This window comes from Thunnus maccoyii, chromosome 3 (genome assembly GCF_910596095.1).
Source record: "Thunnus maccoyii chromosome 3, fThuMac1.1, whole genome shotgun sequence".
Lineage (NCBI taxonomy): Eukaryota > Metazoa > Chordata > Actinopteri > Scombriformes > Scombridae > Thunnus > Thunnus maccoyii.
In genome coordinates this window covers 33,177,118-33,201,251 of record NC_056535.1, presented here as the reverse complement: position 1 = coordinate 33,201,251, position 24,134 = coordinate 33,177,118, and the positions used below count along the sequence as shown (strand labels likewise).

Below are 24,134 nucleotides of genomic sequence, written 5' to 3'. Positions count from 1 at the left end.
AGGTTAGTGCTTTTTCACCACGTGTTCTGTGTTGCATTGTCACACCGCTCAACTGGTTAGAGCATAAACCACAGATAAAATAATAACTATTATACAAGGCAACTGAATATAAAAAAAAAAATACTGCAAGACAGTACAACATGCCTTAATTGCTGAATTCTACTATGGTTTTATTTTTAACAACAATGAATGAATGAATGAATGAAAGTTTTATTATTGTGTCATGCATATAACTATAAAAACATAATCCATCTTGAGGCTTTTGAGATAATGTGTTGCATGTATCTAAATTAAGCTGCCGAGACGCCGTCCATCTCACTTCCTGGTTGCCATCCTAAAGCCCCTGATTGGAGAAGGACCCAGTCCAGGTCTCCAATCCAGTAGGGCTGGTTCAGAACCTGGTTCAGAATTTATTATTCTGAACCAGGTTATTCGACTATTTGTTCCTTTTTTTTTTTCATACAGACTATTTGGCAATCAGAAAATCTGTTGGTGTGAGTTTCATTGATGATTTAATTAAAAGCTATTTTGTGTCTCAATTGAATGCTGAATTTACCAGAAGGATCCTGATTAGCAAAATACTTTCAATTATTCACTACTTGTACGTTATATGTGTGGCAACAAGCAATGCTTTATTGAACAGATTTCTGAACGGGGGTCGGCGTTCAGGGTGACAGCGAAGTTCATGTAATATCGTAAACAAGCAAAATTAGCCCTCCGAGCTAACGACATTTTTTACCAACACTAGATATCAAACTAAAGCCAGACACTATATCGTATGAAGTTGCTGTGAGCTATAAATTCACCACTTCTAAGCCGAAGGTAGAAGATAATCTCAGAGCCTAACCGGGAGGGCCTCTCTTCCTCTGGGCAGCTCTCCTCTTCCTGCTTCCCTCTCAGACTAACCCTGGGTCCAGGTCCACAGCCAACAGTACCCGTTGAAGACATCTTCACCGAGCAGATGGGTCGACTGGATGTAGTGGAATGATTTTCCCCCGGAGAGCAGCATGAAACCGAGGAGCGCTCACTCTGCAGCTACTTCTGGGGACTGAAACGTTCCCTCAAGTATTTTTCACACTATGGTGATCGTAGTGTCGTCATGTATTTTCCTTAAATTCTACTATTAGTGCTAAAATACAGTTAAATTACTTCACACTGTGATCGCCTTGGATTTTATTTGCTTTATATTGCAACTTTGTTGGACTCCGAGTAAGAAATCACATCAAAAACAGTTTAAACTCTACAGAAATGGACAAGAGGTGTTGAATGCAGGCCGGAGTCGGTGTGGACTGAACGAATATAACACTCTCCTCTTCTTTAGTCGAGTGAGGAGTAGGAGGACAAGATCATCATCGCTGGATGTGATGATGATGATGATCTCCGACTTGTGTTCAGCGTCTCTGTCAACAGAAGCAGCCGTCTGTCAGAGCTGAGAGGACAAACTGCCTTCACCAGGCTGACTGACATCATGTCGACTCCACGGGAAGAAATCAACAGTGTTTGTGTTTATTAATACATGATGATGATGATGAATATGATGATACATGAATCAATATGTTGATTCATTGGCTTTATTTCCCTGCCCACTGTAGATACAGTGAGTAAGTTCAAAACACATATAGCTGGATGTTTGTGTCTCGTGTCAACACCCAACGTGGGGTGATAAACAGTAATAAACAGTGATAAACAGTGATAAACAGTGATAAACAGTGATAAACAGTGATAAACAGTGATCAACAGCTGTCTGTGCAGATTACGCTTCGTGATTGGTTGATGCCTTTATTTGCTGTGCGAAAGCTCAGAAAAATCGACCTGTTACGAAAAAAATTGTCACTTAATATAATATTCGTGTTCCGTGTTAAAGTACTCATGACAAAAACAGCAGTTCAGAAAATATACTGACGTGTGAATTGATCGCAGGAGAAAAACTACCCCGGTGTGTGAAGGTCTTTAGTCTTAATCTAGTTAAGACTTTTGGTGTTTTTATTTATTTGATCTGAGCGGCACCACTGGGCTCCTCTTCCTCTGTAGTTCACCTCTTTTATTTCTGTTATTTGTACAATTAAGTCAATTATGACCAATTGTTATAAAGTTATAAATAACTCTGTTTTTATGTTGCTTCCTTTTCCCCTGGAGAGCTGGGTCAGAACACAAACTTTGCTAACTTAAACACAAAACAGCCATTTGAATTTTTGATGATCTGTAAACCACAATATTTCAAGCCTTTGTCGAGCCATTTTATGGAAAATGTGCCCTCCAAAGTCATCATAATTTATACAGTACAATAAAAAAATGGAACTCACTTTCCACTTCACCCAAATCACACAGCTCACTGTTTTCCTCCTGAATATTTTTTTCTTTACCTGAGAACGCTGATGTGTGACAGAGACAGTTACCCAGGCAACCAAATACTCTTTATAGACTTAAAGTCTTAACCAGTTAAAAATGTGGAAACTCCAAACTGAGAGTTTTAAACCAGCCGACATGATGATAAGCCGACTGTCATAACGACTACGTTTAAAAAAAAAAAAAGGTAGCAATACACAAAAATAGCAGAGTAGACAGATCTAAAATTAAACAGTCAGCGTGAATCTGTCAACAAGCTGCTTCCAAGTATTAAAGTTTCCTGGAAGAAATGAGCTTTTTATCTTCACATTTGCAAGTCTAATGGAACAATAAATCCCCCCGAGTGGGATTTCTGTTGTCAGGTAAAGCCTACTTGATTTTACTCTTAACTGCCTGAAACTCTAAACGGTGCAGCAGCAGAGAGTCGAGAGCTTTTCCTGTTTCACTTCTATTATTTGCCATAAAGTCCTGTTGTCTCTGTAGCTTGTATATACTGAGCTACTCTGACAGCTATCAGTATGTTTCTGCACCAGAACCACAGACGACGACTCATTTTCATCAACTTGCTGCTTTAAAAGTAAAGTTTTTCCAACACAAAAAAGACACAAGACGTGTCAGACTCATCGTCAAACCTATGATCACAATGTCATGTATCAATAATATGAATGAACGTTAATAATAGAAATATATGATGCATTCAGCTTTTTATTGATTAACTAACATGTTCATATCTGTCTGAATGGATTGTTTGTTTCAGATTGTGAGAGCAAAGAGTTGTGATTCATTTTCTCCAGTTTTTTTCATCTTATTTTGATCGTAACTCCGCCGTCTATGATGTGTTTTATCCAGACTGCAGGTAGCTGTTGAGCTAACCCGCCACATTTACATTAATGTTGTTAAAATGTCAATTTGATTAAAGGACATGTTCACAATTTTTCAAGTGTGTCTTAAACCAGCAGTCAGGTGTCCATATGAACGGTGAAAGAGGTTTTCCTCGCTGTAATCATTCCTCCTGTTCATACTGGATATTAAAAGATCCTTCAAATGTGCTTTAATGGAAGTGATGGAGGCCAAAATCCACAGTGTGTCCACACAGTCATTTAAAAGTTGATGTGAAGTTTATATGAGGCTTCAGCAGTCTGAGTTAGTCATATCGAGTGGATATCTGCCATCTGTAATTTGTGTAATTCCAAAATGTTTTGTGACGGCAATAATGCTATTTGCTGATGAATTGATCACTGATCATCAGAGGATGATGACTGATTGAGGAAATTGCTTGAAATCAGCATTCCTTAGTCCAACAATTCTGTAAATCAGCTGTTTTTGTAAAACAACGCATTACATAAAGAGTCTTTTGTTGTTTTTTGTCATGTTAAGCAAGGCTTGACATAGTAATACAGTAATAATGCATGTATGAAACTCTTCCCTCAGGCTGTAGATTTAGATTACCCTGGTTCACATGCAATAGGAGTAATAACCGTGCAATAACCTTGCTTCATTTGCACATGTAATTTAGTATTTCAGAGACTGTCTTATTGTAGTATTGTGTTTTGCATATATTGTATATAGAGGTAGCTTTTTTATACTTGTTGTTTCTGTCTTTGTATTTGTGCTTTATTTTGTGGCCCTGACTGCAGGTCAAGTTTCCCATTTGGGATGACAAAGTAACTAAACTGAGCTGAACTATTGCTTATATTTCCTAATCACAGTGATAGCAAATAGATTAGTAGTGTGAATGTAAAACTTCCTCCCTTCAAGATACAAGAAAAACTTTCCATCGACCCAAATCTGACTGACATCACTGTGACATCATCTACTTACTGGAGATGATAATGTGTTGTGTGTGTGTGTGTGTGTGAGACACATATTAAATCTGACAGTGTGTAGGTGTCACAGCAATGTGCGATACACCTATTGAAGATGACGCTGTGTGTGTGTGACAGCATGCATGTTTCATAGTGAAGACTTATAGTATCAAACATCCAGGAGGACAAGAGTGAGAGTCGGGGTCAGCCGGCGGTTAACTGTCACTGTCTGTTAGTGCAACGACACGGAGCTGAGTCTCAATAGATGTATGTAACACACACACACACACACACACACACACACACACACACACACACACACACACACACACCAATTCCAGTTATGAAGCCACACATGCACGCGCCTTTGTTCTTTTATAGAACATGACACCAAAAAGAGAAAATATACATCAGTATTTCACAAAATAAAAGCACTATGTCACCATTGATAATTGCTAGAAAAATCTAATTTTGTTGTTTTCAATAAACCAAGAAATGGTTGCCTCGCTGTTTGAGAAACAAAGATTTATTGTGCTAATATCCCCGTTCAGTTTTGCTTTGCACCAGAGGAGAAAGAAGCAGCTTCAGTGCTCTCTGAATATCTAAAGCAGGATCAGCAGCAGGGTGGTCTGGCAAGAGAAACCACCATGAACATAAAGGTCACATATTTAATATTTAATTCCAGCAGCAGCAGCAGCAGCAGCCATTTGTCCTGTTTAAATGTCCTTAAGCAAGACAAACAGTCTCTGCTTTTTCACTAACTGTAATATATTTTCCATAGAAGCATCGGCTCACCATGTTAGATGTAAAGGTGCTCATAAAGGTGAGAACAGGAAGCACCTAAACAGCAGCTCCTCATAATTATATTTCACCAATATTTACATTAACTAACCTTTAACTGAGGGAGTGACCCACTTCCCACACCCCCAGTACCTCAAGGCTTTACATCTAAATGATTTGAGATTATTTCAGAATTCCTTTACAGGCCGATAAGAAGAAGAACAACTGAAACTGAACCTCTGAACAGACCTGAGGATAATTAAACCCGATCAAAGCTGTGGTGACTGACCCGAACTGACCCAAAAAGAGAGAAAACTCTAATTCTGCAGCTGTGGTCGCAACGAGCAGCAAAATACTGTGTAAAAGTTTTAGGCACTTAAAATGTTCAGAGAAGCATCTGAGAATGAGAAGAACAAGGAGTCCTGCAACAGATCTCAACATCATGGAGTCAGTCTGGGATTAACATGAAGAGACAGAAGCAGCTGAGACGCCGAAATCCACAGAAGAAGAACTGTGGCAACTTCTCCAAGCTGCAGGAACAACCGACCTGCCGAGAACCTGAAACACTGTGAAGGTGAACCGAGGAGAACTGCTGCTGTTTTAAAGGCAAAGCTGTTCACAACAAATATTGATTTACTTTAGGTTTCTTCTGTTTACTCAACTTTGTATCAAATTAATTGATTAATAAAAAACTATTCAGCATCTTCACTTTACTTTTAATGCCTAAAACTTTTGCACAGTTCTGTACTCTTTGTAGTTTTTACTGTATTTCACACATCAAAAAACAAAACCTCCATGATGATTGCAGCTTATAGCGAGTCTGCACGGATCCATGCAGGTATTAGATGTACTGACTTTTGCAGCAACTGAGTAACAACCTACCCGACCCCAATTTAGTTTACAATGTCTGAAAAACACACACACACACACACACACACACACACACACACACACACACACACACACACACACACACACACACACACACACACACACACACACACACACACACACACACACACACAGCTTGTAACTCACCACTTCCAGATCTCCTTCAGGGGGCAGTTTGCGGTTGTCTGCGTTGTTTTCTCCTCTTCCTCCTCCATCATTGTGACTGTTGGCCTCCTTCTCTTTCTGCTCAAAGTACTCCAGGAAGGACGGCTTGGCTGGCTGCATTGTCTCATCTCTCCCTGTGTAGCACACAATCGACATTTACTTTATCACAGCAGACGCACGGTGATTTTTCTGAGCGATGATGGAACTGAATTATATTCATAGGTTAAAACACAAAGGCACAAATACACGAGGAATTTAGTATCACAAGTGTATATTCTCTTGTTTATCTCACAGTTTCAGTGTTGACACAAAGACACACAGTGCTCCTGATGTGTAGCAGCACTGGACAGGAGGATGTAGGCTTAGTTGGAGTATTGGGCTGATTGATTTAAATATTTCTGTGTGAGGAAATAAAGGGATCTCACAGAGCACATAATTTAAAAAAGTAGGGCTCTAAAAAGGTATGTGGACAGGTGTCTAGACCCTTTAGAGGAAGTGGTCTTGGTCTGGTTTCGGTCCTAAACAAATTCTGGAGCGGTTCACTTTTGTGGTGGCAACGTGATCAGACCTCGATCTGATCTAACTACTAGACGTACTGAGTGAAATCAACAGTAGCTAGCAGCTAGCCGGAGACTGAGACAAGATCCGTCCTGGACTAACAATGAAGTGTGTTGTTTTCTTGATATTTGGGCAGACAGGAGCGTGTGTTTACGTTTTCGCTCAAACCCGAGACATATCTAACCAATGAGAGGAGAGAATGTTGATGCATTTTGGTTCTCTTGATTTTTTTCCTTTGTGAAAAGAAACTGAACCAAGGGGGGAAACGCACCAAGTTTACCGACTTATCCACTGGATTTGAACCAGGTTTAGAAACACCTGTAGAATCGGCATTTAAACAGCGACTATCCTTCAACCAAGAGATCTGAGTGCCATGATGTCAACATGCATCACCAGTTCCTGAATGCCCCACGGTAACTGCACTCTAACATAAGCATGGATGAGTAAGCAAAAAGAAAATTTCCCTTCAGGGATAAATGAAATGTTGCATTATTAAAGCAGCAAGAAGTACAATAGAATAATACATCTTTGCTAACTTGATAGAACGGGTTGATCAATACTAATGAGTCAGTGACTACATGGTCAGATGCTGTCGTTTCTGGTTGTTGCAGTTAAAAATGACATAACATATCACTGGTCTACAAGACATATTGGACCCAGAGAGACAAAGACAGTGGGTCAGATTTTAATGTGTTACTGTGAGTGCACATAAAACCATTAAGATGCACCTTACTATCAGTTTAAGTTGGTTTGGCTTCATCTTGAATTGTTCTAAATGAATAAAATGCAGCAATATTAATAACGGTGACACATTCTTGAAGGCAACAGGTATTCATGATGGCCTTCCAGTAAATATTCTATAATCAACAACTATAATAACGGTGCTTCATTTGATTAAATTAACAGGGGTGTCGAAACTCGGGTGTTTCAGCTTGTAGAATCCATCTCTCTCAGCAGTCACATTATTCATAATGTTGTTTTAATTCATTTTAATAATTAAACACATTCAGACTGGCTGCACTTCACCTCTTTTCATATTTCATAATAATTACAAGGGGGATTTAAAAGCATCATTTGAATAATTAACATTTACAGTGTCACATCATTTAGGCTAAATACTGAAATGTTGTCGGCAACATTTCCTCTCCCAAAAAACACAAATAATTTTAAGATGTTAATTAGGGAGGTAAAGACGGACAGTTTGCTCTCTTTAAATGCAGAAGTAACTTTCACTAAGAGAATTTGAAATTGGACAGCGACCCAAAATATTTTTATTCTTGAGATTTTTTCGTGAAATGTAAACGTAGCTTTTTGTAATGTTGTATTTTCTCTCTGTGAATGAGTTCAAATGTACTTGGATAATAAAGCTGAGTATTACACTAACTAATTTACAGAATATGATAATATAAGTCAATCAATTAGTCCGTCGTTCGAAAAATCTGCAATTTTAATATTGCATCTTATCATGTTGCATCCTGAGCTTTGAGAAATAGTGATCGACATTTTTCACCATTTTCTGACATTTTATAAACCAACTATTTGATTAATAAAGAAAATAATCATAGGATTAATCGATGATGAAAATTATTGTTCGTAGTAGCCCTACAATATCATTATTAGAAGAGCACAATCAACAATCTGCACAGTTGAAACAAACGTATTAACACAAATGAATGTACCTAAAATTAAACATGAAATTGCAACAGATATCCTGTAAAATACTTGAAAAATAACTTTATTTCATGAACTTGTAGAGAGTGTGAGTATGGTAATGAGTGGGGGGATGTACTGTATGTGTGTGAATGTATATGTATGTGTACATGGAGAAGGCAACAACTACATAAATAATGAGTGTGCTGAGTGACTGAGACAATACTTGGTTCATTGGACAAATGAGAGCGTCAGTGCAGTTCAGTGTTTGATTCATGGCCTTAATAAGCTGCAGTGGTGTTACAGAGACTGAAGTTTCCACAGTGTATACAGACCTCCCTGCTTACATACAGCCGCACCGCTAATGGCCTGAAAAAAAGTTGGTGTTTCTGCCAAGCAGCAACTACCACGGCGAGGATGAAGCCAATGAGGAAGTGCCTTCTACCTCTCTAGAAATACTATCAATCAATGTTTCCAACAAGTCATTATGGTCTCAACCTCTAAATTCAGGCTGTCTAATAAGTATGCTGGTCGTCATTGGGTGGGTGCCGCTCACTGTTCCCAGTAAGCTAGCGTTAGGTTGGGTCTGAGGTAGCGGAGCATGTTTCCAGAGTGTGAAAGGCAACATCCTGCACTCCCTTATCTGGAAGGTCCTGACTCCAATCCAAACCCACAGGTAACGTCACACCTCGCTACGTACATCTTCATATACAGTCTATGGTTTCTGCTACCAATTCACCTTCTTGACTTTCTATTACTGTATATTAAGTTGACCCTTTCACTGTTCATTTGTAATATGTAAAAAAGCAAGAATGTGTTCTTCTTAGCCTTGTTTTAATTTGAGAGTTAAGTCCTTTGTTACACCACTGGAAAGGGAAAAATCTGACCTCATACCAAAAGGAAATTAAATATGATTTATGTGTGTGTTTTATGATCACAGACACATTCATCTCTTTTGTTTGCTCCCTCCAAAGTTCAGAGTATAATAAGAATCCAGGACCAGGAAGGGTTTCAGTATGTTCCAATATGCCAAATTTAGCAACGTTCAACCCTGGATCTACAGTTCCTCTGCTGGGCCGCGGTAGGTATTTCGGTAAATCTCAAAGTATTGGATTGCACTTAATAGGATCTTTAGATAAATTCCTTGAAATGTAAACGGATGTGAAGATGCATGACAAAGGAACAAAAAACATGATACGTCATAGAAAGTTGCAACGACAGCTCCAGTGCTGCTTTGAATAGATTCCCGAGTCTCTGAAACTATTCTGGAAGAAATATAAACACAAAGTTATCCAAAAGATATTCTGTCATTGAGTGTTTTGATGATGGTGCTGGTCCTGTATGTACATATTATTTTTCTCCGTGTGTGTTTTTTCTTTTGTTACCGAACTATATCATCATTATCTCCTGCTCTGTATTCAGATGTCTAACAAACACACTGTGATCCTGCTGCTGCTTGATGGTCAGTTTGAACAGAAGGGTTATTAGTTGTGGCAGCATTAGTATTCAGCAATAAATAGTATTCAGAATCTGTGCTACAGTAAGTGTTTCTATAAAGTGAAAGGTTGCCATTGCTGCTGATATATTTAAACGTAAACATAAAACCTACCTGGCTTTTGATTAGAACATTTTATGGTCATTATTTCTTGTATTTATATCATTTGTTTTACTGGATTCATGTTTTCAAGTGTTTTATTTCCTAATATCTATTTTTCATTGTCTTTTATCTGTTCTTATTCTTCTAGTTCTAGTTATTATGGTTCTTATTTCATTTTACATCTATTTTATTGGTTTTATTACATTTGAATCTTTTTCCATTTCTTGGAAAAAAATGTCTCAAATGTTTTTACTGTTTACATTTATTATGTCTTGTTATTTGCTTCTCAGTCACCTGTAAAGCATTTTAAAATTGAACTACCCTGTACGGAAAGTGCTGTACAAATAAAGTTTGATTGATTGATGGATTGATGTAATAAAGCTGTTGATCTCACTGAGAATCAACACCCCGGTCTGCTGCTCTATGTAGCTTTCAGTCATTGGGTTTCGGTTCATTAATCAATATAGCGGACTCCTAATGTCCACTGACTCTCTCTCATGAGTAATACGACCAATCCAGAGCTAAAACACCAGTGAACACTGGACTAACATTCAACCACATAAAGAAAGACAAGTGGGTTGGCGATGTCACGTTAGCTATGAACACTTGATGAGAATCGAGGTTATGTTGCCCCCAAGTGGTCAGAAACTACTTAATGCAACTTTCTCCAAGGAAAGACGATACGTTGTCAAAACCTTATAATTGTAAGAAACAAATAGACATCTGGTGACTATTTATACTATGTGTGCATTCTTAGCTTGGTAATGATATATGAGAAACACTGTGTGGTCTCTCATATTAGCTCACTTTATATTACCCCAAACATCTCATTGCTGATCTTGTGTGTAGCTCAGTTTTTCATTCAAGCACAAAACCAATTAAAGTATAGTATTCCCCTTACTGAAAAAAGAATAAGTGGCTATTTATTCTCCGCTTCGGCTGCCAGGTGCCTCCACACTTGATAAAACTGCCAAGAGCACGGAGCTAAGAAAAGTCAGTGTTTAAAAAAACATACAGCCACGGTTTTCCCAATATGGAGTTTTTTTCCCCCAACATAATCAGATGAAAGACCCATAAAAATCCATGATGTAATGTCTCTTTGATTATAGTTTGTTATCTACTGTTGTTGGGTAACTTGAGCAATTATCTGACTGGTCAAAGACTCTTTCCAACTGTGCTTCATATTCCTCTAAACTGTGACCTGCTGTGCTTTGTTGGTTGCTATGCCAACCCGTGTGGAGAAGAAGGAGCCAGTAATGTTTCTTGTGTCTTCAGTTTTTTATCCTTCTGCATGTATACATTAAGAGAAGAAGAAGTGTGGTATACGTGTATTCATAACTGTAATGATTAGCATGTTAGCTGTATAAATGTTATGCATGTTGCGTAACAGAAAGATGCCCTTGCAGTTATTAAAGGATAAAGCTGCTGATATTCTATATTTCTCTTGGAGTTTGGAGCCAAACCAACAATGAACTGATCTACTAACAAGTGTTGTGTGTGAACCCAAAGCCAGATTTATCTTATTCCTCTGTGGAACATGTCACCCAGTGCAGCGGTTTGGCTCATTGATGTATTTTTAATAGTTTTTGGACAACAACTGAGGTCTATGGCACAGAAGATAAGATATATCAGGCTTTGGATAAACACTCTGCACATGAGATTTGTTGACAATAAGAAAAACATAGAAAATCAGCAGCCATATCCTTTAAAATGAGATGTTCTACGCTGTAAAAATGTGCACACACAACACAAAGTTCTTCGTTTAAGGTTTTGACAATCTCACTGTTCCTATATTAGGAAAGTTGCTGCATTTCCTTCTTTCTTTCAGCTAATCTCAAAGTTATATAACTCAATTTGAGAAGGCAGCTTCTGCTCAAACAGGCTTCTTTCCAAACACCATACAACCACAACATGAGCAGGTGTTCCACTGGTGAGTATTTAAATGTTCTCACGCGCCTTGTTAGCGTTTTCAAACATGATTTTTCGCTTAAAACTTCAGCCTAAGACATCACTCAGTTGAGCTCTTTGACAAACGTAAGGGACACTTGATCTGCTTGACCTTACATGGTACTGGTTCAATTTTAATGTAGCCTAGTTTAAATGTTTCATAACATCCATCATGAACACTTGAGATACATCAAATTCTTGAGCAGATACTCAAACACATCCTGACCCAAATCATCCACATTTGGTCCGAATCCCATCTGTGTAAACGAGAGACACGCATTTAATGAGTGAGAAATAAAAGCTGTACTTGATGAACCAGACTGATAACTAAAACAGCTGGTGACTTCACAGACTACAGAGTGAACTAAAAACAATAAAGAAATAAGAGAAGAGTTGTATGAATACTTTTACTAGCCTGTAAGTGAATATTCTAGTTTTTTCTCACAGCATCTGTTTGAGAGACAAAATGAGTGGAGGTGAATGACGCAAAAGGGTTCAATCAAATTTGTGACATAATGATTTACCAACTGACCACTGCACCCACACCCAGCAATTCGCCTTTTCATAATCATATTATTATATATTATTGTTAACACAGCATGGTGAGGAAATGGAAAACAAAAGGGAGGGTTTTTTTTTCACTGGAAGCAATTAAGATAATTTATTGCAACTGGGTGAATAATTTTAATATCGAATCTATGGCTGCACAGACACTTAAAGATTTGGAAAGGCTGCCTGACTGGAACCACTCTCATCTGCTAATTAGGCCCACGACAAAAAGATTAAAAAAAAAGACATCACTGTTTGTCACCCACTGATAAGCTCATTATTTTCTTTTCTTTGTTCTCTCTGTTGTGTCTTCTCTGACCAATCAAAGCAGGTCACAGCAGTCATATCACTGTAGGGAGCAGTCACGGTGGTGTTAACTTTGAGTTAAAAAGTGTAAATGCTGCTTTTCTCTTCTGAAAGTTTCCACGTTTAAAATGGTGAAATGAATCAAGCTGGCTCGTATTTTTCAATAATACAGAATTAAAGAGGACCTATTATGCTCATTTCAGCTCTACTAGAGTAGCTCTGCATGATTCAAAATTCAAAAAACTCCTGGTTTATCTTATACTGGCCCTTTATGCAGCCCCTCAATATACACAGTTTCTCTTACACTCCGTTTTAGCTCCTGTCTCTTTAAGGCCCGCCTCCCGATGAGCCCACTCTGTTCTGATTGGCCAGCTTTATGCATCAGAGTTGTGTAACTTTACCGTCATTGCAAACCAAACATTTCCTGCTTTACTGCTTCAAATTAAAAGCTTTTACATGACTAACTAATGGGAGACTTTTATTGTGAAGAATTAGCAGGAAGTAAAAATGTGTTCCTCACTGACTTAGCAGAACTTTGTTAGTGGCGCTAAAAACTGGTTGAAACAACAACATATGGAGTTATTTGTTCAGTGGATCGGTTAGAAATAATGCAGGGAGGAAGAGTACAAGCAGAAACAGCCACAGTGATGATGATGTTTGAAGAAGAGCTGCAGACAACCAGCACACCTCCAACAGGTAAACTACTTATTTTACTTTGCTGTGCTGGAGTCGTGGCTTGGCGTAACTACTCTTGTAGCGGAGCAGCGAACTCGCTCGCTGTGCACGTAGCAGATGTCCATATAATATCCATGAAATCTGTCACAAACTGACGTCAGCTCGCGCTGAAAGTACCGTTGGAAACTTAGCGTTCAGAGTAGGGATGTACAGAGAGTTCAGTATTTGTATTTGTATCTGTATTTGTTGAGGCAGCAAAATTATTTGTATTTGTGTTCGAATAAAAGTGGAAAGAGGCTTAAAAATCCTGTTTTTGCTTTTATTACACTTTTAATTTTAGAAAATTAAAGTGTTTATGAATAAACTACCTTACAAAGTAAGTCCCCAAACTGGAGTCTCCCAGATCATAGACGACTGTGCTGACTACTGAGTTAAAACTTTACTCTCACCTCTTTGCAGACAGACCTCTAACTAACAAATACTTTAAAAAATATTTGTATGAAACAAATATTCGTGAAAAACCCCACTATTTGTGCTTTGCTGAATAATGTATTTGTATTCAGGCACACCCCTAGTTCAGTCTGAAGCTGCTGCTTTTTGCTCACAGGGATTACTTCTACATACGTTTACCTCGTCAGTTGACACGTCGACCACTTTTAACATGAAAATCCGACATTGTGACATTATATATATGTCTGACAATAAGAAAAAGCATAATACATACCCTTTAATAATACACAGTAATACAAACACAACTTTGGAGCAGGCTTCAGTAGGATTAGCGTTAATTCAGCCTCTAAACCAGTCTGAACAAAAACCACCAGTTCAGAAAAAGGAAGTACATACACAGCTTGAACTTAAAGTGAAGGCTAAAGAGGAGTGGACTCTGGAGAGACTGCCATCTGCTCCTGCAACTTCCCAAAACAAAATTAAACTTTAATAAAGTGAAGAGATTCAAGCGCCGAGCAGGTGCAGAGAGCTATTACATATTTTTAACTAGAATCCCTACAGAGAGAGAGTAATAGAAAATACACTTCTGTATTTATTTTAAGTGAGTACAAAGTTCACTGTGCTGTTTGTACTTTTTAAGTTTCTACATAAGAACATCTCAATTAAAGACAGTGTAACAGCTAAATGAAGTCCTGAGGAGCAAAGCATTTAAGCATTTTAAGATTAAGGAACATAGTTAAGGCTCAGAGAGATGGGAACCGTTTTAAATAATTCATTTAAGTCAACGTAATGGTTTCCATCTACATGCATCTCAAACAACAAAAGGAAAGTTTGGATAGCTCTCACTTCAGACAGCCAGCTGCTGTTATATAGTATTTATGTGAGATACAGAGCTGGTGATCAACGTCACTGCTTGTCTTGTGATGTTATTTTGTGCCTCTGTGTCTCTAATTGCTTGAGAGCGACAGCAAAAGGAACAAACATTTTAAAATAAAAACAACCTAAAAATATATCATATGCTTAGCTGCTATAAATGTCTGAGACGGTATTTTAAAACAGCATAATACTTATCTCATTAACAGACTTCAGAGGAGATCACTACTGCTTGTTCACGCATCAAAATCACAGCCTGTGACTTAAAATTTGAAAAAAAAAAAGAAGCTGCTGTCAAAGTCACAGTATATCATATCTGACTCAGGCGAATTTCAGTTTAAAAAGGAGCATTTCACAGAGTTTCCAACCTTGTGATTTAGCTCACTAACTGAGAAGAAACGTATTCATATGTAATATCAGATGAAAGTTGTTGGTAAGCTGACAGCTCTTAGTGGACTCCGCTGTACGAGGCGGGGACCTGAAAATACGCCATCAATAACACAGGAGTGAGGTGTGATTATTGGATGTGCCACTAGGTGGCGTATGGCTACAGCTTGGTCAAAACTAAAATTGTGAAAGGGAGAAGATTTGCCACCGTGGAAGAAACGCAGGACACGGCATCAAAAGATGACTACAGGAAATGTTAACAGGAACGAGAGAAGCGCTGGACGAGTACATCGCATCTCTAGGAGAGAACTTTGAAGGGGATTAGAAAGGTACTGCTGAAACATTTATAATAACTGCCTCCACTTGTACATACTTCTATCTCTGATTCATCTACGACTGACCCAAACACAACTGTTGAACATCAGTAAACCAAACAGCAGCTCCATTAAGAAGCCCTTACTTTAAGATTCTGACAGACTGACATCAAAACAGACCTTTAACCTTTTTTTTTTTCCGATAAATCAAAATATTTATCTAAATAAACTCTATTGCAGCTGCTAGAAATACCTACATAAAAAAAAATCCTAAAAACTAAACAGGCCCGTAATAACATTTGATTTTCTCTTTTGGGCTGCAACTAACAAATATTTTCATTATTAATTATTCTGCCTATTATTTTCTCCATTAATCATTTGTTCTATAAAACATTTCTAAAGGTCATCAAGTTGATGCTTGTTTTCTTTGAGCTACAATCCAAAACCCGACAATAAATCTTACTGTAAGAAAAAGAAAAGCAGCTAATTCCCCAATTTTAGAAGCTGGAAGCATCATATAAATATTTAGCTTTTTTTGCTTGATAAATGACTTAAACGATTGACTGATTATCAAAATAGTCGCTGATCCATTTTCTTTCAATCAACTAATCATTGAAGCATCCATCTTTAACAAAGATAAAGAGATTTTTGGGTGGATTCTTAGATCTTACCCTGATGGTCACATTAGTTTATTAATAAATCCACCCTGATTGTGAATGAGTCACTGTGCACAATGCAGAGGACAATAAGAGACGAGAATGACAGAGAGGTTTCTAGTCAGTGAAGGTTGGTGGCTAATCAGTGTAAATTAAAAGGCTTTTTATTATTCAGTACCGTTTGGGAGGATCAATATCTCATCTAATATCTTATCTCGATCCTCAGGGCCCCTTCAGCATCAGACTGTGGTCATTAGCTTGGGACACACACACACAGACAAATCCTCAAGAGCACAGGCATTAAAGGACACAACAGAGATACACACACTCACACTCACACAAAACACACAACTGAAGGATATTGGGAGTACTAATGTAATTATGAAGTCTAAATGTTCCTGTGTTAATGCGGTTGATCCTGCCAGCAGTGGAGATCTATACTAACTCAATAATAGGACATCAGACCGGAGACAGTGTGTGTGTGTATTTATGAGTATGTGTGTCACAGATTTATAAGTTGTCACAAAGTCTGACCCCTAATGTTGAATCATTAGTTAAGAAGTCGAATCGCTTTTTTTTTTTTTTTTAGCTGTGTCATTATAGCACGGTAGACTATAAAATTTTACAACCAAGTCTCTAAATCACCAAAATACAAAACTGTAATTAAAATAGAGAAGGTTAACAGAGATTAGAGCGACATAGAGCAACCTGACTGGTTTCTGTTGGCAGCTTTCAGCACCGGTGCTGAAGGTTAGCAAAGTCGGCTAAACGACATTTGAATCTACTGTTCAGCAGCCGACAGGAAAGACACTCTGTGGTTAAAACTGAACTACGACCAGGAAACACACTTTCTGGTTGTCTTACTGCCTATAAATTAGGGCTGTAGTCTGCTGGTCGACTGGTTGATATGCTCTCGTCTGACTGAATTCTCATTGGTCGAATAATCTCTGTGTTATTTTCATAAGGAGAAAAGTGCTACATCAACAGCTTTCCAAGATTAATCCATTATTTCCTGTGGCGGGAGGGACACACTAACAGATTACCTGTGATTACTTGTGTTTTCACAAGTTTGAACTCGCCCAACCTAATGGAGACTGCTGGGTCTAACTGTACTCAACGTTTACTGAATCAGTGTCTTCTATAATTATCACAACAAGAACCCCCGTCAGGGCAAGAAAATATTTTTTGATGCCAAAAATAACGCCAAATAATAAAAATAAATAACGCTGCTCCGGTACGCGACTAATCGATTAGTTGAAGATTATGTACGATTTCAGTCGACCAAGATTTCCTTCGGTTGACTACAGCCCTACTATAAATCAGGGCTGTCCCCGACTCCGGATATTCAGTCGACTCTAGAGTCGGCATGAGAATATGAGGCGTATTCTCATCTATATTTATATTTATCTTGTTACATATATTTCATTCTTATAGGCCTTCATACTAAATAACATTATACATGTCTGTTTCTTTATTCAATACAGCATCCTATGACAAATATTAATGTCTCCCTCCACTAAACTGATATACCAGTCTACATGAGTCTCATGTTTTACCTGTAAGACTCGTGTTTTAATGCCGTTGTTCATCATTTATGATATGAAGGTGTCAGATTTCCACAGTCAGAGAAATTAAAAAGTGTGCATAATGGTATTAGTTCAGTTAAAATCCAAGTGCAGCACGGAGCGTCTCTCCTGCCGGCTGCTGACAGTGTTGTCAGGTGAAGAGTTAGTCACACTGGATTAGAGGAGGAGACGTAGAGACGCCGGGACACGTCTGTTTAAACAAGAGTTTAGCTGACTTCGCTGCATTTCACACCGGAGCTGAGAGCTTGGAGCAGGAAACAGTCGTCACGCTGTCCTCCGTTTCCGACTTCCCTCTCTCTGTTCTCATCATGTTTATGTATTTTGGTCATTTAGAAATGAGAATCAAATAATAAAAAATACAAGTTAACAAGTGTATAATGACATGGCTAAAAAAAAAAAGTAACGATTCCAGAGTTGACTTTCAGGAGGCAGTCCTACTGTAAATGTGATTTTTTTCACATCACAAATGATGATCAAAGGCATTAAAATGTGAGTCTTACAGGTAAAACATGACACCTGACATGCAGTTGTTCTAGGAGTTTAAGTGTGGGACGGCGGCTTTGCAGGTGTGCAGGACTTTTCTGTAACTGGGTGGAGATCATGAATAATATACTTCTCATTGTAGATAAGGTGTATTGAAGAAAATCATCAGTAATAATAAAAAACAATCTGAAGTTTGTCTGTGCTTAGTGAACAAAAAGTGAAAGTGTTTTCTAAAATCATACTCTGCAGACGAAGGTGTTCTTTGGAATCAAGGGCCACGATGACAACAAAGCACTCTGAGTTCTGAGGTAAAATAATGAAAAGTCTTATCTTAATATATTTATATTAATATTAAATGGCTCAGACCAACGCGTTTGGCCGGAAGGTGTCATCACTCCATGTTCAATATTCATAAAAATAAATGCATAGCTATAAGAAAAAGTAAGAACCACAAGCACATGACAAGCTATAATAGAGAAGTCAAATGGAACAACTTCAACCCAAGACGTTAAATATTTGACCTCAACTGGTGACTCAGCATGTGTGTGCATGCATCTGTCTGCATGTTCATGTCTACTGTGTTCAGCTTAAAGTCTCATGCTGTGGTTGTATATTAAGTGGGTGTATGTGTGTACATTCTGCTTCTGCTTGTACGCCCTGTGTGTGTATGTTTAAATCAACATCATTAATCAGCCGGTGTTGAGTCCACCAGTACGTTGTTACTCTGCAGGCGGCTCATTACACTGTGTTTTAACTACAATTATCTATGACTGCGTTCAGTCCCCAGTCACCATCCAAATGCTGCTGATTCCTGTAGGTGGATGTTACTGCTACTACACTCCAATGTCCTCAATATAAATCTCATTAGATATTGTGCAGGAGCTGTAATATTATGACAATAACTTCAACAGTAGCTTTGCTTACATCAGGAAGGTATAACAAGTGTTTAGATGCTCAGGGGTTTGCATTACTGGAGTCACACAGAGCAAACACACACACACATCCAAACTTAATGTGCTCTAGTGTCTCATTGGGGTTAATTCTTTGTGTATAAAAACAAACACATAAAACGCACCCACAGACTGCCAGCACCAGTGAACTGAGTCCAACTCTCATTACGACTCCTTTCCAAGTACCCGATACATCCAACGCTTACAACTCCCACACTGCAATAAAAAAAGAGACTCCAAACAGACTGATACATCGCTAACATTATCTCTCAAAAAATGACTCAAAATCACTCCAGCAGAGGGTAATGCATTCATTGTATTAAGTGGGACCATGACATAATTTTGTTGGATCTGCTGGCCACCAAATTATCAACAGAAGTTGCTCCTCCAGCCTGATATAGTGCCCGTTTGTCCCGGTAATTGCATTCACCTCCAAGGTTTAAATTCATTCACAGCTGTGTCCTTACTCAGGGACAGCTCTTCTGATGTCTGCAAACACATCATGATGGGTCTAATGGTTCCTCCAAACACAGCCAGGAAATGTGACAGATGCCTGAAATTTGAGGACACAACAGGTGCGTCCTTTGCAGCCCTCTAAAGCCAAAAATCCATTGTGAGCTGGTCACTCGTTTGCATCGGTCACTGAAAAATACATAAAACTAGACGGATCAATTAAAAGTTACAGCAACATGTAAATCATGAAAAGCAGGCAAAAAACCTCCAGTGTTTGTTCTTGTCAACAGTCTGGATAGATGATATACTACATACACTGTTAATCTAATAACACTGGGATAAAGAATTTTAAGTTATAAATATTTACCATCACAAATTTTCCTTCATTTGTTAAAGGTAAACTTTGCAACTCGTACTGTAAACTCTGCTACCACAGACCTTGCCTGAGTTAACCTCTGGTATTAAACACATCATCAAATGATCGAGGGCAAGTTCCTGGTGGTGCATCATAGCCTCTAAGAGACCCCCCCCCCACCCCAAAATAAAAACCTCTCTATGCAACAGAAAACCAGCAGATTGTTGGTTTTGAGGGCAGGAGTTGATGACCACTGATGTAGAGATTTTTTACAATTCTGAAAACCGTCATTTTGCCATAAGTGAGAACAGATATATAACACTGTATAATACACATAAACACATGTGAGTATGCACAGATATCCTCCAGTTCACAGGTATGTCAGTGTGATGGTCACGCTGCGCCCTCTAGTGGATACAAAAAGAAACTCTACAGCTGCACCTGTTTGATGATTCTGAGAACATGCAGCTGATTCATAGAATGATTGTTATTTTTATTAAGTGTTATCCTAAAGAACTTCCAAATCATTTAATGTCAAGGATGTTAAACAGGTATGAACTGTTCAATGTTTCCTCTGGGGGTTTCGGAAGAGTCTCAGCAGCCAGACATCTCTCCATTCTCCGTTCAAGAGCAGCTGAGATTGACACTAACATGAGAGTAGCTGGTCCATCTTAAAGGTCAGTCCACCTTAAGTGAGCCAGGTCAGGTTAGGCTAACCCATTGTTGCTAGCTTCGCGGCTAACACCCTTCACTCTTCCAGCAGTTGGAGAAACAACAGACGAGACTTTTCTTGCTCTTGAGAAGCTGCAGCATTTATTAACTGACACACTGTACATTTACTACTAACTGTTAACCTTCTGCGCCGCTCGCATTCACCGTCACTTTTCTGCCGCTAGCTCAACCACACGCTCACTACGCACACACATTACGCACTGCCCTATTCTTTAACAGAGCTAGGCTGCTCTTATAACAGCAGCTTTCACGTAGATGTCCTTTATAGAATGAACATGTGAAATTTTAGCAGTGGTGCTGCAGAATGAATAGAGGGGAAACACTGTTGTTAAACTGCTTAAACTCACTGAACTCAAAGTCTTCATCACCTGTTTGATATGACGAGAGCAACTCAGAACAGTGAACGGGTGAATCTTAGTAATTAAGGTGATTAAGTATTAAATCTGAGACATAACCAGTAATTTTTTTCTGACCATAGATTCAAAGAAAGCTTTACACTCCATCAGGAAGGACAAATGTCATGACAATTGGCGTGATAACTCTAGTGTGTGTCAACGGTGTAACTTTTTTTGTTTTACAATAGTGACAGCATGTTCCTCATGAGCTGGTTCCTCTTCCACTGTTTTCAGTAAACTGGGAGCCAATTCCTCATTGTCTTTGTCAGACGTGATGATCCACAGTATCTGTTTGTTGATTGATATCTGACTGACACTTTTTATCGTACATGATTGATCACAGGACAGGGCGAAATGCAAGGAGATTAAAACATGAGACCTGCATCACCTGCAAAAACTACATGTTATCTCATACTGCAATGGACTGTCAGTACCAGATGCTTCAAGTAGAGCTAGCTAGCGTTAGCTACCCGGCAGGCAGGGACAGACTAAACTAAGTAGAATCTGCACACTGTTCATTGGACTCATAACCAGAGATGATACCTCACAAACAAACAAACTGAGAGCTCAGATCAGTGTCTTTTGTCAGTATATCACTCTCGTGGTTGTGACCGATAAATTCACTATGAGTCAGCCGGAGCCAGCTAACCACACGGAGTCACGACACATCTTGTAAAAACAAAAATTCAAATTCCTTTGCTTTAATGCTCGGTCCTAATCCATCACTACTGTATGTGAATGTTCTTAAAGGGTCTTACTTTTCATAGTACCAGCTTCTTCCTCATCCTCATCCTCAGGGTTGATGACCATGGTGCCGAGCTGTGACTGCAAGGTTCCCGTGTCCTCGTGTTGGATCATGGTCCGTGCCGTACTGCCTCGAGAACTTGAACCAGCGGCCCGGATGGTTCCTGAGTCGCCGGTGCCCGCTCGCACCATGGTCCCCTGGTCAACCTCATCATCATCCTGAAACGCACAGGCAGAAGGGAAGTGAAATAATTGTCCTGTAAACTGCAATATAATTTCATTGAAATGAGCGTTTGTATAAGTTTCAGTTAAGTTAAGTTTCCCGCCTTTTTAAGTTCTAGTTACTTGTTTTATAAGTTAAATCAGGTAAATGAATGTAATACAGAAGTTGATGATGTTTTAGGGTTGTAGAACATTTGTCATCAATATCAAAGTGCTCAAAGAAAATTTAGCAACCATCTCAAATTCCGTCTTTGAACGCTTCTACAGCCTCGGATAACTTCTCCACTCCCCAGTTGTCTTTGTTTTAAGATTCTTTAAGTCTGTACCGAGTTGTCATCATCTTCTGCGTCTTGTTCTCGCTGTTCTGCCTCCTCTTGTCTCTTCAGTTTGATCTCCATGGCATCTGTGATTAAGGCCCTGAGGATGGAACTGGACTTGGCTGACTTGATAAATGGATGCTGAAAGGAGGGAAGACAAAGAAAGAGAGAGAAAGATTAAACTGACAAGAGAAGTCGACAGCTTCCGACACATTTTCTGTTTTCTTTATAAGCTGCTTTTGACTCATTTTAATGGCTCTTAACCACATTACAAATGCAACTTTTCTCACTACAATTCATGTAAACGTGTTATAGCCAAATTAAGATTATTATGGTGTAATATACGATTAACACAGCTACTGCAGAATACTCAATCCCGAATTTTCCTTGGTAATATAAAGGCTTGATTTCTGACCAAATACAGGCTGCCAAATAGTCAAATCAGTAGCAGCAGCAGGGTTATTACATCGTTACCTGTAGAAGCTGCGTGGCCGTCGCTCTGTTTTCTGGGTTTTTCACTAAACACTGGCTGACAAAGTCTCTAAACGGTTGAGACCACTGATCTGGGTTCCGAAACGTCGGGGGAGGGTTGGTGGGAATCATGAAGATGGCCTGGAAGAGGAAACACAATTCAGTACATTCAAGATGAAGGTGTGCAAGCAGAGACATAAACTTAGCTGATAATACTTTAATTAGTTGATTGCTCACACTCAAACTATTTCATTCAAACACTCTTTCTGTCTTCATAAAGCAAACTGACTCTCTAACACACAGGTTCTCAAAGTCTGACCCTCGGGGCCAATTTCAAACAGTGATAATTTGAGTTTTTTGTCTGTATGTCCACTGTTGTTCAACATATAGCAAATATCTGTGCATGAATGGAGAGTTGAGAGTGTTGGTGTTCCAGGAATATAAGACTGACAATTAGTGATGTCATAAAGATGATAAAAGTACATATTAATGGATTTTGTCACTCCTGTTATTATCTTTGTTCCTTGTCTTACTTCGATTTGGAGGATATTCATACTCTCAGTTTTAGAACTACAGTTCCCATAATGCTTTGGGGGAATGTTAACACATAAAGCGTTGCTATGGATTCAGTGAGTTAGCTGCATGCTACAACTTTTTTTTAAACTTGTTTTTAGCATACATTTGTTTATATTTTGTCAAATTGGCTCCATTAAAAGCATGCTGAGTTAAATATTATCACTTCCTGTTTGTAACGTACTCATGGATGTACAGATGGATCACTGCGATACTGTAGAAAACTAAAAAATGTGATGATTCTCATGCCTCGTGAATAAACATCCATAAATCCATAAATCATAGATAAGAGACGCTCAGAGCTTGCCTATCAGAGATGATGATATTCTCAGGAGGTGCAAGTCACACTGAATCTAAAAATATGTGTCTTGTTTGTTCAGATTTGACTTCTGATGGAGTTGTGACTCAAAGGAGAACAAGTTTTGATGCAAATTACGGCTCACGGCTCTCTTCTCTCCCCCCTTGGACTCCCTCGTGTCTCCAGAGTTTGAAAACCTCTGCTCTAATGTAACTACACACTCTTTCACACAGTACTTCCTCTTTACAAACACTTTATTTCTCACCTTCACATACTCACACACACTCTTTCACACATACACACAGATACTGTACATGCTGTCTCACCCTCATGGGATGTATGTCGGCGTAGGGCGGCTTCCCCTCAGCCATCTCTATAGCCGTTATTCCCAGAGACCAGATGTCAGCCACGCAGTTGTAGCCGATCTCCTGTATGACCTCCGGAGCCATCCAGAACGGAGTGCCGATGACTGTGTTCCGCTTCGCCATGGTGTCCTGATGTAGAGGGGTGGAGGGACAGAAAATGATTAACACTGTCAAAGCCCAGGGGACGAAGAGCATCTCAGGAACACAAGGACAGAGAATATCTTTACAGATCTAAATGGGC

The 24,134-nt window shown here is 38.9% G+C and overlaps 1 protein-coding gene across 1 annotated transcript in view; it reads right to left on the bottom strand.

The window, feature by feature from the left end:
- The window catches only part of LOC121891140 (serine/threonine-protein kinase 4-like), a 42,887-nt gene that overhangs the window by 7,751 nt on the left and 11,002 nt on the right, over positions 1-24,134 (bottom strand). The window contains exons 6-10 of the mRNA XM_042403910.1: positions 23,855-24,022; positions 22,661-22,798; positions 22,196-22,327; positions 21,662-21,866; positions 5,970-6,121 (exon numbers count right to left, since the gene is read on the bottom strand). Coding sequence (XP_042259844.1) covers positions 5,970-6,121; positions 21,662-21,866; positions 22,196-22,327; positions 22,661-22,798; positions 23,855-24,022 — 795 coding nt within the window. The remainder of the gene's footprint in view (positions 1-5,969; positions 6,122-21,661; positions 21,867-22,195; positions 22,328-22,660; positions 22,799-23,854; positions 24,023-24,134) is intronic.